The following is a 17,300-nucleotide window of genomic DNA, read 5'->3' as shown; positions in this document are numbered from 1 at the left end:
TATATGTGCTATTATTTTCAGTGGAATCATATTTCAGAATATATATGTGCTATTATTTTCAGTGGAATCATATTTCAGAATATATATATATATATATATATAGTTACTTGGAAAACAAAGGTAAAACTACGTATGATAGACGTTCCTCTGATCCTTGCAAAGCAAATAACTTTTGCTGGCTTGGGGTTGCCCTTTTTATTTGCAAGTTGCAACCTTGAGGCAAAGTCGTATATATTATTTTGGTTATTTCTCCAATTCACAATTACGAAATGTCCCTCAACAAATCAAATTCCTCAGAATGCATAAGCGTAATTGCTCGCCTTGAAAATGGTCCGTGGGGAGATAAAGTATGTTCTTGGCATCACCTTGTATTCCGCAAAACTTTCAAAAATGACAGATGGAAAAGAAGGATGATACGTGGTCTCGTTCTGGGCGTTTGTCATCTTCTCTTCTTGCTTGTGTACAAGCTGGATACCGCACTTCGTGACCCCAAAGAAATATCTCATCTATATGAAGTACTGTCACTCGTTTTGGGCGCTTGTCATCTCCTCTTTTAACTCGTGCACAAGTTGGATACCGCATTTCGTGCTCCAAAGAATATCTCATGTATATGAGGTACTGTCACTTCCTCTCCACCTTTCAGTTGATTCCCCATGTTCCAGCCTTTAGTACTCATGATTCTTAAGCTGAAATTGGCTCAAGTTCATCTGAGATTGGTTCAAGTTCACATAGTTTTGAGACAGAATCAACTACCCCTAGCTCAACACCTGTGAAGATGAAGGATCTTAGTAAGATATATGCAAGGTGTAACATGTGCATAATTGAGCCAAAAAACTATGAAGAAGCTGCAAAGGACAAGGCTTAGTAAAAGGCCATAGAAGATGAAATGGAGATGATTGAGAAGAATGAAATATTAGAGCTAATTAATAGACTAGTAAGAAAAGCCAGTAATTGGTGTCAAATGGGTCTATAAGACCAAACTGAATTTAGATGGCTCAATACCAAAACACAAGGCAAGGATTGTGGTCAAGGGCTATGTACAAAAGCTTGAGATAGATTTTAACGAGACATATGCTTGTGTGGCTAGATTAGATACCATCAGGACCCTCATAATGGTGTCCTAAAGGAGGAGGTATATATGGATCAACCAGATAGTTTTGTGGTTCAAATGCTGAAGACAAAGTGTACAAATTGAAGAAAGCCTTGTATGGTATAAAATAGGTACCAAGGGCCTGGTATGAAGAAATCGACTCATATCTCATTGATTGTGGATACACCAGAAGTTCAAGTGAGGCAACATTATCCATCGAGACCAAGGGGAATTCTGGAATTTTAGAGCCTGTTTGGTATCCTATTTGAAATTTTTTATTATTTCTCAAAAACATTTGTTGAAAACAATTTCTTTAAGACTCAAAAACTTGATTGGTTTGCGATTTAAAATTTTTAAATCTTACGACTTAAATTAGACAAAGAGATCTAAAAATAGGGGGTCATAGGAGAGGGAGAAAGAGAGAGGAGGAAAGAAAGTAAGAGATAATTGAAGGAAAGAGAAAGAAGAGAAAGGATTGGATGAGATAGAGATAAAGATGAGTGGGAGAAAGAACCGAGAGAATGAAGAAAACATATTGGAGGAGAGATGAAAAATGTAAAAAAAAGAGAGAGAGAGAGATTTGGAGTGAGAGAGGAGGAAGGAGAGAAAAGAAAGGAGTGAGTTTAAGTTTAAAAACTCACTTTTTATGTTTTTAAAGAATAGACTATATTTTTTAGTTAGTCTTGAGTTCAGTTTTTGAAAATAGTCCTACCAAACAAGTTTTTAAGATCTAAAACTTGAAAACTGTTTTTGAGTTTAAAAAGTTAGATTCAAGTAAAGTACCAAACAAACCCTTAGTTGTCTCAATTAACGTTGATGACAGTGTGTGTACTGGAAGTAGTGAAGAGGTGCTTGCTGAATTCAAGTCAGAGATGATGACATGGTATAAAATGACTGACTTGGGGCTCTTTTATCATTTCCTTGGCATGGGTATGATACAGAGCATATTTACCTGTCAAAAGAAATATGCATTGACTTTGCTGAATAAATTTGGATACAAGAACTGCAAGCAAGTTAGCACACCTCTTGTTACAAGTGAGAAATTGTGCAAGAATGATAACAGTGATCCTGCAAAGGAAAATGTGTGTAGAGAGAATGTTGGGAGTCTGCTATATTTAGCAGCCACAACGCCAGACATCATGTTTGCAGCTAGCTTACTAGCTAGATTTACACATTGCGTTAGTAAGAAGTATATTAGAGTAGCAGTGACTATGGAAGATTGAGTATCAAAAGGGTAAAGAAGCTTTGTTGATAAGTTACTATGTGATTGGAGTGGCAGTAAAGATGACATGAAAACACCTATGAATATGGATTTTTCGTTGGAAGCAGAATGTTCTCTAGAGCCTCAGTCAAGTAACATTGTATTTGACTTTCAACTACAGAAGCTGAGTATGTTAATGCAGCCGAATCAACAACTCAAGACATTTGATTGAGATTTGTGCTTGAGGATTTCAAGGAGCTACAAGTAACTCCACTTATGGTTGATAATACCTCAGCCATTGCTATGACAAAGAATCATGTTTTCACCAGAAAATTAAGAACATCAATATGAGATACCATTTCATCTGAGAAGCCTTGCAAGAATGTGTTATGAATTTGAAGTATTGCAGATTAGAAGAACCCCTTATGTAGTATATTCGCGGCTCCTATGAGCGCTTTCCCTGTAAAACAGGTTTCAGACATATTCACTAAGGCATTGTCAGGATGGATTCAACTATGATTCAACTACTTGAGAGTATTGCTTGGAATAAAAGCAGTCAACAATTTAAAGGGAGTGTTGAAGTGTAAATTATTTTACTGGTTCATTTGATTTAAGTTGCAATGGTTTCTTTAGTCAATTGGACAAGTGTAAGGTTTAGATTCAAATTCATTTTTGTATAACTCATATGGCTTAGACTTAGCCAAGTATCATGTCCTCATAGATGACCTACTATTTATGGAATAGATTGGATCTAAAGCCAATGATGTAAGAAAATGTTTTGTTGTGTAAGCTCTGCTATGATTTCGGCCGCAATCTTCCTTTCACAGAAATATACAAGTTTTCTCCTTCATTCCTTTTTGTTCTTCATCAACTTTATTTCCAAAACCAGAAATTAACAAAAAAATAATATCAAACATCAAATTGCAACAGACATGATATTCTTAAGCCATTGGAATATAAGGAGTCAGCAGAAAGGTGGAGAAGGAGTGACAATACTTCATATACATGAGATATTTCTTTGGAGTAACGAAGTGCTGTATCCAGCATGTGCACGAGCAAGAAGAGATGGTGACAAGTGGCCAGAACGAGACCACACGAATCATCCTTCTTTTCCATCTGTCATTTTTGAGTTTTGCAGAATACAAGGCGATCTCACCATGGACCATTTTCAAGGACAGCAATTACGCGTATGCATTCTGAGGGATTTGGATTTGTTGAGGACATTTTGTATTTATTAATTGGAGAAATATCAACAATAATATAGACGAGTTTGCATCAAGTTTGCAACTTGCAAGTAACTGTATGTATATTCTGAAACTGGATTCCACTGAAAATAATAGCACCAAAACACTTGTTTGACATAAATATGGAACAACATCATATTTGCTGTTTGACTTCAAATTGAAATGAATATTACAACATTTAGTCCCCAAAAGCCCAAGACAATGGTCTATTTTTGAAATACAACAGTAAATATTACAACATTTGATCCTTGCACTCATTTGAGTGCTGCATTTAGATGACCTTGCAACCTCCATGCCAATACACGAGTTCTGCAGCAGTGCAAGAGAAAGATGAACTGTATCTGTCAAAAAAGCTCCAAATTAGAATTAATGGAAGACATAACCAACCTTACTATATGCTCAACATTTATAGGCTTTGAGAGTGAATCACCACCATTCATTTTTTTGGTGAAGTGAGTGGAGGTTGTAGGTGAAGTGAGTGGAGGTTGTAGGTGAAGTAAGTGGAGGTTGTAGGTGAAGTGTGTGAGGTTGGTGAAGTAAATAGATGTTGTAGGTGAAGTAAGTGTGTGAGGTTGGTGAAGTAAATGGATGTTGTAGGTGAAGTAAGTGTGTGAGGTTGGTGAAGTAAATAGATGTTGTAGATGAAGTAAGTGGATGTTGTAGGTGAAGTGAGTGGAGGTTGTAGGTGAAGTAAGTGGATGTTGTCACACCCCAATCCCGACATACGTCCAGAATTGACACGTGACGTCACCAAAAATCCGTATCTATCATATCTCACCTCCGAGATATGGGCAAGCACAACACAATAATCGAATCACATAGTTATTTTCGTATACTTTATGGCTGCATCTAACCTCCCCGTTAGACTGCCTACGTACCCTAAACAGGGATCAAGCCATTCGTAGTTCGTCATGCACAATAATTGACATATAACACACTCCAATTAAGTCGAAAGGTATAACGTTTCTCAATCAATCAATAGAACTCGACAAGCATGAAATTACTTGATTCAGGGTTACATAACAACCCATATGAAAATCATGATTTCCCCCTCCAACAATATATAGGCAATTATGTCACAACATGATACCGCAATTCACAACATATATCATTTTCAAGAACCAACGATGTACAATACCATTCTCTAGCCACATTTATCAACGAGTCTAGTCGTAACCATAACCATGGTATCCAACATATCAATCCCACATGACGATTTACTTTTTCCACTTCAACCATCACATAATTCATCACGTTTTCCACATACAATCGCATTTCATAGTGTGTAACATAGTTAAGAATTAACAAAGCACACATTAATCTCTAAAAGTATTAATCAACTAAAATACTCATGATGACCCCACTCATATGCAGCGTCATTCCATAATCACCTCAATCAATAATGTCAACCATCACATCATCAATAACACATACAACAAGTCGAAACGCAAGGCTAGAGCAACACAATTCAGTTGAAGACTACATCTTTGGAAAAGGGGATTTTGGACCACCCAACGGACCAAGGCTCCAAAGGGGATTCCGGACCATCACTCAACGGAATCCAAACAGAACTCAGTTCCAATCCACCCAACCGAATTGAACGGAAGTCCAAGAAACATAACAACGGCTCGAAGGAACAAGACATGATTCAAGTTACCCAATTCACGAAACTCAACGAACGAAGCAATATTGAGCAAAATCCACATCACAATGGGTCATCGGTCATTTACTAGAACTCACATCTCCCAAGCAATTCAATATGCGTTTCAATCACATGTCACAGCCAATTCCAATACACAACTCAAATCACATTTCACTTCATCATACTAATCACTATACTTCCAACATTATATTTCAATACATAGCTTGTAACATGTCAAGGAATCACGAAGTACAATATTAACATTTAATTTCGTTAAGCAATCAGTGAGATAACATATCATTTCACGAATTTAATTAAAGAACTCTACATAATTCCCAATTTGGGTTTAAGAATAATAACATGGTAATTCTAATTTATTTTCACAATATCTATTGTGGGTAATTCCCATCTACTCGAATTTAGGATTCTAAATCACCTTACGGAATGAACTAGAGCAAGGATTCCGGACCACTCAACGGAATCCAACAACATTGGGTTCCGGACCACTTAACGGAACCAAAATATCAAGCGGTTTCCCATAATCTACCCATACCTGTCATATGTAAAGTCAATGCCAACATTATGGAATTGGTGCACTGGCAACTCAGGCACTCAGATAAGCTGAGAGGCTCGGGTGAGGGACAATAAAATAAGCATGTGATACAATAATAAAACCAGCCGTCAATCATAATTTAAAAACCTTGAATATAAATCTTTCTTAAGAAATCAATACCAAACTTTTGAAAACACCGAGGGAGTCACCCAAACATCCAAAAGTTCAATCCAAACAACCATAGCATCTCACATCCATATTCACATACACACAATGAAAGTAGAAGTAGGGCGACATAGTTCATCCAAAGCCTACACCTTTGCAACCATCTCAAACTAAACTCAATGAACTAAGGTGGATACAATCCCGGACCATCGCTCAACGGGATCACGGAGTAAGAGGGATTCCGGACCATCACTCAACGGAACCCAAACCAAGATACGATTCCTGACCATCACTCAACAGAATCGCAGAGTGGAGTAGGAAGGATTCCGGACCATCACTCAACGGAATCGCGGAGTACATTGCATAACCACCAATCGATGAAACAACACATGAATCAAGTTACTCAAGTTATAAAGGCTCACGAAACAAGAAATGAAATAATGAAACGAGCATTGACACGTTTCAAAGCAACAAACCCCATGACAATGGGTTAACGGTCCACCACTAGCCCTCACCTCATCAAATCAAGCCATTCATACAAAACAAACCATGTTTCCAATATGCACGTCAAATCCCACTTCATATAACTATATCATTGGCTAAATATGAAAATTAACAATTTATAGGAAAAATGATTATAAAGCCATTTCATATTCACACATATTAAAGTCACTCACATTTCATCATAACATACCATCTATGTAATTCAAACACCTTTCGAATATGCACGTCAATTCACCTACCACGATCATCATCAGTACACAAGCCAAATCATGTTTGATAAACATAGGTCTATGGCTAAATATATATAAATATATAATCACATTTCAATAGAATGACATTATAAGATCAAGTCAAATTCACAGATGGTACCAATATAAGAAATCAAGGTAATAACCATATCACACATGTTCAAGTCACTCTCTAACCAATGTAGGCCCACTAGACTTCACTTAAGTCTCCCATGGTACTAATTTTATTATTTAGAACATTCCGAGACATGTTGACCAAAAATCAACTCTCGGTCAACGATGGGGTCCACAACAATCCGCAAATCCGATTTATGATCCATAACTTTCCAAAGTCCACATTATGCTTCGAGGATAACATACTAAAATTTCATTATGATCCAATGGTCGAATTGTCGTCAATCACACAAACAAGTGGTGGTCCAAATTGATCACCACACCCAACAATTGAATCTTTGGCAACCAAGCTAGACATAGGTTCACATGATCACTAGAAGGTATTTAAAACCTAGACAACACTCGTGAACGATCCCACGCACCTCCACACGCGGTGGAAGTCAAGGTGGAGGGTTTACAAACCCCGAATTTCAACATTAACTAGAGGAGCTCAAATTTACGTGGTAGCTAGAGCTCAACAAGGGAAACACTTTTCACAACTAGGCCGACGATAATTTCTAACCGGAAACCGTCCAATTTCACCGGAGAAAACCGGATTTCTAGGTGTTCTAAACACCCAACTCTAAAACGAATACGAAAGCACGAACTAAGCATACCTACTCGAAGATTATGAAGAGTAGATGAAGTTTCATACCTCACTCGAAGGAAATCATTGCCGGAATCGCCGGAAAAATGATAAAACCGCCGGAAAAGTCGTGGACTTTGCGACCTCGAGCTGCAAAGATGGAAAGGAAATGGGGAAATCTAAAATCACAGAAATGTAGGGCTCGCCAAGAGCTTTCCATGGACACCAAGATCATCCAAAACGGAGCTCGGATGAAAAAGATACAGGTGGGTCAAGTTTGGTGGGTTTATGAGTCAATTTCTCCCTAAAAACGGGTTAGGCAGCTCATTTCCCCCATTTTTCCGAAAAACTCTCCCCCCTTTTTTTCTGGAGGTTTCCCTCCCCTTTAATTTATAGCAATTTGGTAATATTACCAAAATGCCACCAACTTCAAACGACTCTAACTTCTTCGTTCGGACTCGGAAATAAGATCTGTTTACACCTACGCGCTCATGGAATCGAACTCTACCTAACCAATTCAAGAGTTGACCGAAAATGTCAAGAAAATTAGAAATGACTAAAGTAACCCTCACTTCGTTTTTCTCAAATTTGGAGAAATAAAGAACTAGTTCCAATCAAATCTTCGAAATACGTCAAGAATAAAATAAAATAATAATTTTAGGGACGAGATATCACAGATGTAGGTGAAGTAAGTGTGTGAGGTTGGTGAAGTAAATAGACGTTGTAGGTGAAGTAAGTGTGTGAGGTTGGTGAAGTAAATAAATGTTGTAATTTTAATACATTGATTAACATTTATTTTACTGAAATTTCGATGTCTACAGTTGGTTCTTTTTTAAACTTAGATTAAGAGACTTTGACCAATTACCACATCAACATTTCTTTATTTTAAAATTACCTATAATTAGTTTAAAGGCAACATCACTTCACTTTGTAACTAATTGCCTACAATCTAGGAAATTAATTTCCCAGTCCTTTAAACTCCTACGTTTTAATGAATCTTTCTATTAAAAAAATAATAATTAAAGTAATTTAAGCTCCTATGTCTTTAATGATTCTTTTTGTAAAAAAATAATTAATTAAAGTAATTCCTCATTATTAGTAAAAAAAAGTAATGAAAAAAAACGTACCAAAAATTCAAATGCACCAAGAAACTAAATGACCAAAAATTCAAATATACCAAGAAACCAAATGTACTGGAAATTCAGATATATCATAAACCAAATGTATTCATCTTATAAGTAACCAAATATACCGATATAATCAAACATACCGTTATAACCAAACGTACCTAACGAGTTTATTTTACATTCTATTTAATTTACTAACATAAATATTTCAATAAAAAAACATGAATAGACTTCTAAGAAAATAAAATGAAATGATATTAAGCACCAAAATTATTAGAAAAATGTTTAATCAAATTTTCAAAAGTAACAGTCTAATAGATGTTTAATTTATTACGTTTAAAATCAAAGCGTCTATATATCAAAATTCCCCTATAATAAATTAATAGCTGTCAACAATACAACAAAACAAAACATAAAAATACCATAAATTGTATAAATACTCCATATCGAAGAGACCAAAGTGTGCTGCATCTTTGAGTGAAATATTCTGACAAATGGAGTCTTTTTTGGTGGTGTCTCTGAAACCTTCACGTTCTCTCTCTAGCACCCTCTTCGCAGCCTCTTCTTATCACCCAATTTCCACTCCCACCACCACTGCCACCAGCAATCCAAACCCTTACCGCTATCCCAACGCAAGACGGTGGGGCTCATTCAGTCAAAGGCACTGTCCTCGGGATACTTTCAGTCACTTTGACTTCGATCTCAGACTCAGATCGCAGATCTGGAGCTCGTCTTCACCATCTACTGTCCCAAAGAAGGGTGGAAATCAAACCAGCGGCGAGGAAAATAACAAGGCTGAGGGTTCTTGGATCGACTTGTACCTGCCAATTCAAGCTCAGCCTTATGCTAAGCTCGCTCGCCTCGACAAGCCGATCAGCACCTGGCTGTTTGCTTGGCCTTCTTTGTGGTAAGTGAAAGGAATGTAGAAGAAAGTTTGAGTACTTACTGTTAAATAATTAGGATTTTTTAATCATAACGGTACATGAGAATGACATAATTCATCAATTTGATGTTTGAGATTTAAAATGAAATGGTCATGAGATTATCCACTATTGGTCATTTTAGTTATTCTGTGAGAAATTTCTGTTAAATTGAGAGTATTTTTGTGAAATCAACCCCTCCTCCTTTGAACATGCTGTTTCTTTAATCTAGTGGAAATTTTTCATACAATGATCAAAATGATTAAGGATGAAGAATCTCACAGAGTATTTTTATCAATTTTAAATCATAAGAACCAAAATGAAAAGCGAGATCTGGCTAAAAAGCATTGTTTTAGGTGCATGTCCAATCCTAGATGCAAATGAGGTCGTAAACCCACTTTTACATCTTGGTTGGCGGGAATATCCTCCGGTTTTGCGGATCTACGAGTAATATTTGAGTAATGTTTATATATATATATTTTAAATATTAATTTTTAAATATATTTAATGTAGAAATAAATTTTTTATATATTTAGTAAATTTTTTTTTACACATTTCAATGTACAAAGGTCGGAATTTGCGCCAGTCTTGGAGAGAGGTTCACGTGGAAGTGGAAAGGAAAGAAAGTAAACGCGCTCCCACGCGCAAATATACCCAATACTCGCCACGCATTTGGAAGGTCATGATTCAAGCAAAGTTTAATCAAATGGTTGTAAATAATCCAAAAAATACCATTTAATCGCCCAAAAAAAAAGAAAAAACCATTTGAAAAAAAGGTCCCCTTATACAGGCATAACGTTTGTTCATCCAGACACCAGTTTTCTTTTCTTTCAATTCTCACACAAAACACTTCCTCATCCAATTTTTTTATTTTTATTTTATTTTTTTATAGTTTTACTTTAACCTTCTTCTGATGAAACCAACGTAATGAGATGAAATCGATGCTGTCCAAATTTTGAAATTTTTTGATTGAATTGTGCGAAAAAAGTAGTTACGTTAATTTTTTTTTAAGAGTTAACAAAAAAATAAATTACACAAAACGAATAAATTAAAATTTTGATCTCCTCATTTACATTTATGCATTGGAGCAAAACTAAAATTTAGATCTCCATAGATGTATATGAAAGTATAAAAGTGGCTTTCCAATTTCCACCTACATATGCATCTCCAAGATTGAAGATGCTCTAACGTTTGCTAGAAAAAGATTTACATATATGGCAAGGGTATATTGGTGTCAAGTATCAATGATATAATGTATAAATCTTTTTGATGTCGTGTTACATATCACTTGTACGAGTTGTTACAGTAACGTTATATTCATATCGTATAAGTTGCACTCTAAACGCTAACAACGTCGACGTAATTAATTTATTTATTTTAACTGGAAGTTAATTATGCTTATGGTGGGTCCATGCAGGTCAACAGCACTGGCAGCAAGTCCAGGACAGCTTCCTGATATTATGATGTTGATACTATTTGGATTTGGAGCTCTGTTTACTAGGGGCGCCGCGTGCACCATAAACGATCTCCTTGACCGGGATATTGATGCCAAGGTAAACTAAGTCCATTATATATGGTCATTTTGTATACGAAACTGATTTATATACACTTTTTTTTTGTGTTCACTTTTATTTATTTATGAAATTTTCTTTCTGCATATTGGTTAGATACTGAATTTAGTCCTTCGGCTGCATTTCACAACATATTTATTACGGTGAACTGATGTCACCTTCTTTTTAATTTTTAATTACTGTCACCTGATATTATTAATCTACTCATATTATGACACGTAATTTAAAAATTATTATGAGGTGGAGCGTACAAAGGAAAGATGAAGAAATTTATTCTTTGATAGATAATTACTTAGTTCTCTAACTAAAAAAAAAAAAAAAATTATTACTTAGTTCATATGACAAAAGTTCTGCAATTAATTGATCAGGTGGAACGTACAAAGTCGCGGCCTCTTGCAAGTGGTGTTTTGACACCTTTTCAGGGGATTTCATTTCTTGGATTTCAATTGCTCTTGGTTCTAGGAACTCTCCTTCCATTGAACAATTATAGGTAATTAGCATTCTTACGAAGATTTATTTAGAATGATTCTAGAGAGATCATTTACTTGATTTATATTTTATAAACTCATATGATATAGTAGTTGATAATTGATTTCTTCTTTAAATCATAAAAGAAATAATTCAACCATCACCCGCTGCGTCACGTGATTTACAAAATATGGTCAATCACATCCCGAATCCGATGAAATATGATGAATTGAAACGGTATTGGTAAATATGTAATTATCTTAAATATATTAACTATTCCTAGCATTTTTAGTTAATCTGATTAATTATTATGTAAATGTTATTATAATCTGCTATGTATATGAAGCTAGCTTGTGTAACTCATTAATTGGAATTAACAGCTGCGTTTTGGGGGTTTCATCTTGGTTCCTAATTTTCACCTATCCTCTCATGAAGAGATTGACAGACTGGGTACGTAATTACAATCTCATGACTGCATTTAATGACTTATTACGTCATTATAATGTATAATGTGGTATTCTACTCACATAATAATGCATATTTGGCGCAGCCTCAAGCCTATCTAGGTTTGATGATAAATTGGGGGGCCTTGCTAGGATGGGCAGCAGTAAAAGGAAGCATTGATCCAACTGTCGTGCTCCCATTGTACTTTTCTGCAGTATGCTGGACACTTGTCTATGATACCATATATGCACATCAGGTAATCGTTGTGAGGATCTGGATGATTAATTAATCGTGTTCGTTCATTATATATCGTGCGGTTAGAAATTATTTTAAAATTTTAATTTAAAACTGAATATAAATAGTACTTAACGAAAACTAACCGTACGATATACGATAAACAGACACGATTGATTAATCTCCGGATTCCCATAAAGAGAATCCGGAGAAGATCCTTATCCGTAAAACGAGGAGTAATGCTATGCACACCAAATTTTTTTTTACCAAGTTTTATTCACCTATAAAATGTCTTTGTTTTTGTAAGTTATGTTGGAAAAGGAGATTGATCCTTACTAATTTTCAACAAAATCTATAACATGCGTACAGTCTACAAACACATAATTTAGTCATAAATAAATTTGGCGAAAAAATAGAGTAATATTATTGAAAACAAACACGTTGCTTTTTCCCTGTCAGAAGTTGTATTTTCGAAGATTTGAGTGTGATCAAATTATGGAATAATTAAGTAGAATATGAGATAAGTTTTTCAATGTGCAATCCAACAAAATTAAGATGTTTTCTGACCGTGCTTGCTTGCAGGACAAGGAAGATGATTCGAAAGTAGGTGTTAAGTCTACGGCATTGAAATTTGGCGACTCAACCCAAAAATGGATTACTGGGTTTGGAATCGTGTGCTTGAGCTGTCTTGCCCTCAGTGGATACAATGCTGGAATAGGTTATTGTCTTTTTTTTCCCCTCTTTATTATAATTTCCTATATTTTTCATAATTCTTCTCTTTTACCACATCTTCACACCCAAATCTTGCAACTATATATGGAGCAGGGTGGCCGTACTATGCATTTTTGGGGGTTGCATTTGGACAATTAGCTTGGCAAATATCCACCGTTGATCTTTCATGCCCAGCTGATTGCAATAGAAAGTACGCGTTGTCATGCAAAAAACACTATTTAGGGCTCGTTTGATAACCAATTGGTATCAAATGGGCTCCTAGGTTTCCAAGTATTTATTAGTTTTGTTTTGCTTCGAGCAAGATCAGCTTATTGACTTAGCCTTTTCTCTTTTTGTGCTGGTTCCAGATTTGTGTCGAACAAGTGGTTTGGCGCTATTATGTTCATCGCAATCCTATTTGGACGACTTTCATCATAAGGAGGTATAAGGTTTATTAATTTTTAGCATATATTAAGGTTGGTTATGTCTTCCATTAATTCTAATTTGGAGCTTTTTTACAGATACAGTTCATCATTCTCTCTTGCACTGTTCTCGTATATTGGCAAGAAGGTTGCAAGGTCACCTAAATACAGCACTCAAATGCGGGCAAGGATCAATGTTTATGCTGTAATATTTATCGTTTTACTTCAAAAGTGGACCATTTTCATGTGGCTTTATGGGACTAAATGTTGTAATTTTCAGTTCAATTGGGAAGTCTAACAGCAGGTGTGCTGAAATTGTTCCAGATTTGTGTCAAACAAGTGTTTTCGGTGCTATTATTTTCAGTGGAATCATATTTCAGAATATATATGTGCTATTATTTTCAGTTATATATATATAGTTACTTGGAAAACAAAGGTAAAACTACGTATGATAGACGTTCCTCTGATCCTTGCAAAGCAGATAACTTTTGCTGGCTTGGGGTTGCCCTTTTTATTTGCAAGTTGCAACCTTGAGGCAAACTCGTATATATTATTTTGGTTATTTCACCAATTCACAATTACGAAATGTCCCTCAACAAATCAAATTCCTCAGAATGCATAAGTGTAATTGCTCGCCTTGAAAATGGTCCGTGGGGAGATAAAGTATGTTCTTGGCATCACCTTGTATTCCGCAAAACTTTCAAAAATGACAGATGGAAAAGAAGGATGATACGTGGTCTCGTTCTGGGCGTTTGTCATCTTCTCTTCTTGCTTGTGTACAAGCTGGATACCGCACTTCGTGACTCCAAAGAAATATCTCATCTATATGAAGTACCGTCACTCGTTTTGGGCGCTTGTCATCTCCCCTTTTAACTCGTGCACAAGTTGGATAACGCACTTCGTGCTCCAAAGAATATCTCATGTATATGAAGTACTGTCACTTCCTCTCCACCTTTCAGTTGATTCCCCATGTTCCAGCCTTTAGTACTCATGATTCTTAAGCTGAAATTGGCTCAAGTTCATCTGAGATTGGTTCGAGTTCACATAGTTTTGAGACAGAATCAACTACCCCTAGCTCAACACCTGCGAAGATGAAGGATCTTAGTAAGATATATGCAAGGTGTAACATGTGCATAATTGAGCCAAAAAACTATGAAGAAGCTGCAAAGGACAAAGCTTAGTAAAAGGCCATAGAAGCTGAAATGGAGATGATTGAGAAGAATGAAATATTAGAGCTAATTAATAGACTATTAAGAAAAGCCAGTGATTGGTGTCAAATGGGTCTATAAGACCAAACTGAATTTAGATGGCTCAATACAAAAACACAAGGCAAGGCTTGTGGTCAAGGGCTATGTACAAAAGCTTGAGATAGATTTTAACGAGACACATGCTCGTGTGGCCAAATTAGATACCATCAGGACTCTCATTGCTTTAGCAGTACGAAAGGGTTGGAAATTGTTCCAACCAAATGTCAAATATGTATTTCTTAATGGTGTACTAAAGAAGGAGGTATATGTGGATCAACCAAATAGTTTTGTGGTTAAAATGTTGAAGACAACGTGTACAAATTGAAGAAAGCCTTGTATGGTATAAAACAGGTACCAAGGGCCTGGTATGAAGAAATCAACTCATATCTCATTGATTGTGGATACACCAGAAGTTCAAGTGAGGCAACATTATCCATCAAGACCAAGGGGAATTCTGGAATTTTAGAGCCTGTTTGGTATCCTATTTGAAATTTTTTATTATTTCTCAAAAACATTTCTTGAAAACAATTTCTTTAAGACTCAAAAACTTGATTGGTTTGCGATTTAAAATTTTTAAATCTTACGACTTAAACTAGACAAAGAGATCTAAAAATAGGGGGTTGTAGGAGAGGGAGAAAGAGGAGAGAGGAGGAAGAAAGTAAGAGATGATTGAAGGAAAGAGAAAGAAGAGAGAGGATCGGACGAGATAGAGAGAAAAAGGAGTGGGAGAAAGAACCGAGAGAATGAAGAGAGCAGATTGGAGGAGAGACGAAAAATGTAAAAAAAAAAGAGGAGAGAAAAAGAAGAGAAGAGAGAGAGAGAGAGAGAGAGAGAGAGATTTGGAGTGAGAGGGGAGGAAGAAGAGCAAAGAAAGGAGTGAGTTTAAGTTTAAAAACTCTAAAAACTCAATTTTTATGTTTATAGAGAATAGACTATATTTTGGAGTTAATCTTGAGTTCAGTTTTTTAAAATAGTCATACCAAACAAGTTTTTAAGGCCTAAAACTTCAAAATTATTTTTGAGTTTAAAAAATTGGATTCAAATAAATTACCAAACAGGTCCTTAGTTGTCTCAATTAATGTTGATGACAGTGTGTGTACTGGAAGTAGTGAAGAGTTGCTTGCTGAATTCAAGTCAGAGATGATGACATGGTATAAAATGGCTGACTTGGGGCTCTTGTATCATTTCCTTGTCATGGGTATGATACATAGCATATTTACCTATCAAAAGAAATATGCATTGACTTTGCTGAATAAATTTGGATACAAGAACAAGCAAGTTAGCACCCCTCTTGTTACAAGTGAGAAATTGTGCAAGAATGATAACAGTGATCCTGCAGAGGAAAATGTGTATAGACAGAATGTTGGGAGTCTGCTATATTTAGCAGCTACAACGCCAGACATCATGTTTGCAGCTAGCTTACTGGCTAGATTTACGGATTGTCCTAGTAAGAAGTATGTTAGAGTAGCAGTGGCTATGGAAGATTTGAGTATCAAAAGGGTAAAGAAGCTTTGTTGATAAGTTACTATGTGATTGGAGTGGCAGTAAAGATGACATGAAAAACACCTATGAATATGGATTTTTCGTTGGAAGCAGAATGTTCTCTAGGGCCTCAGTCAAGTAACATTGTATTTGACTTTCAACAGCAGAAGCTGAGTATGTTAATGCAGCCGAAGCAACAAGTCAAGACATTTGATTGAGATTTGTGCTTGAGGATTTCAAGGAGCTACATGTAACTCCACTTATGGTTGATAATACCTCAGCCATTGCTATGACAAAGAATCATGTTTTCACCAGAAAATTAAGAACATCAATATGAGATACCATTTCATCTGAGAAGCCTTGCAAGAATGTGTTATGAATTTGAAGTATTGCAGATTAGAAGAACCCCTTATGTAGTATATTCGCGGCTCCTATGAGCGCTTTCCCTGTAAAACAGGTTGCAGACATATTCACTAAGGCATTGTCAGGATGGATTCAACTATGATTCAACTACTTGAAAGTATTGCTTGGAATAAAAGCAGTCAACAATTTAAAGGGAGTGTTGAAGTGTAAATTATTTTACTGGTTCATTTGATTTAAGTTGCAATGGTTTCTTTAGTCAATTGGACAAGTGTAAGGTTTAGATTCAAATTCATCTTTGTATAACTCATATGGCTTAGATTTAGCCACGTATCATGTCCTCATAGATGACCTACTATTTATGGAATAGATTGGATCTAAAGCCAATGATGTAAGAAAATGTTTTGTTGTGTAACCTCTGCTATGATTTCAGCCGCAATCTTCCTTTCACAGAAATATACAAGTTTTCTCCTTCATTCCTTTTTGTTCTTCATCAACTTTATTTCCAAAACCAGAAATTAACAAAAAAATAGTATCAAACATCAAATTGCAACAGACATGATATTCTTAAGCCATTGGAATATAAGGAGTCAACAGAAAGGTGGAGGAGTGACAATACTTCATATACATGAGATATTTCTTTGGAGTAACGAAGTGCTGTATCCAGCATGTGCACGAGCAAGAAGATATGGTGACAAGTGGCCAGAACGAGACCACACGAATCATCCTTCTTTTCCATCTGTCATTTTTGAACGTTTTGCAGAATACAAGGCGATCTCACCATGGACCATTTTCAAGGACAGCAATTACGCGTATGCATTCTGAGGGATTTGGATTTGTTGAGGACATTTTGTATTTATTAATTGGAGAAATATCAACAATAATATAGACGAGTTTGCATCAAGTTTGCAACTTGCAAGTAACTGTA

The 17,300-nt window shown here is 35.8% G+C and overlaps 1 protein-coding gene across 3 annotated transcripts; it reads left to right on the top strand.

Moving 5' to 3' along the window:
• The first annotated feature begins 8,921 nt into the window (after positions 1-8,921).
• LOC125468629 (4-hydroxybenzoate geranyltransferase 2-like) lies at positions 8,922-13,667 on the top strand. Of its 3 annotated transcripts, XM_048564745.1 has the most exons (9): positions 8,925-9,420; positions 10,851-10,986; positions 11,373-11,494; positions 11,853-11,922; positions 12,023-12,172; positions 12,733-12,868; positions 12,976-13,072; positions 13,230-13,303; positions 13,383-13,667. In XM_048564745.1, exons 1-8 carry the CDS (start codon positions 9,008-9,010, stop codon positions 13,297-13,299), a joined length of 1,194 nt encoding a protein of 397 aa, XP_048420702.1. In that variant the 5' UTR covers positions 8,925-9,007; the 3' UTR covers positions 13,300-13,303; positions 13,383-13,667. The 3 variants fall into 3 exon arrangements, with proteins under 3 accessions (XP_048420703.1, XP_048420704.1, XP_048420702.1); XM_048564746.1 differs by lacking the exon at positions 12,976-13,072 and having other exon boundaries at positions 8,922-9,420; XM_048564747.1 differs by lacking the exon at positions 12,023-12,172 and having other exon boundaries at positions 8,923-9,420.
• The last annotated feature ends 3,633 nt before the right edge of the window (positions 13,668-17,300 follow it).

The sequence above is a fragment of a genome, unplaced genomic scaffold, assembly GCF_019419815.1.
Source record: "Pyrus x bretschneideri cultivar Hongxiangsu unplaced genomic scaffold, Pyrus_bretschneideri_v1 Contig39, whole genome shotgun sequence".
In the NCBI taxonomy this organism is placed as follows: Eukaryota; Viridiplantae; Streptophyta; class Magnoliopsida; order Rosales; family Rosaceae; genus Pyrus; species Pyrus x bretschneideri.
Note: the sequence above shows the minus strand (reverse complement) of the source record. Positions and strands in the feature narration are given on the sequence as shown.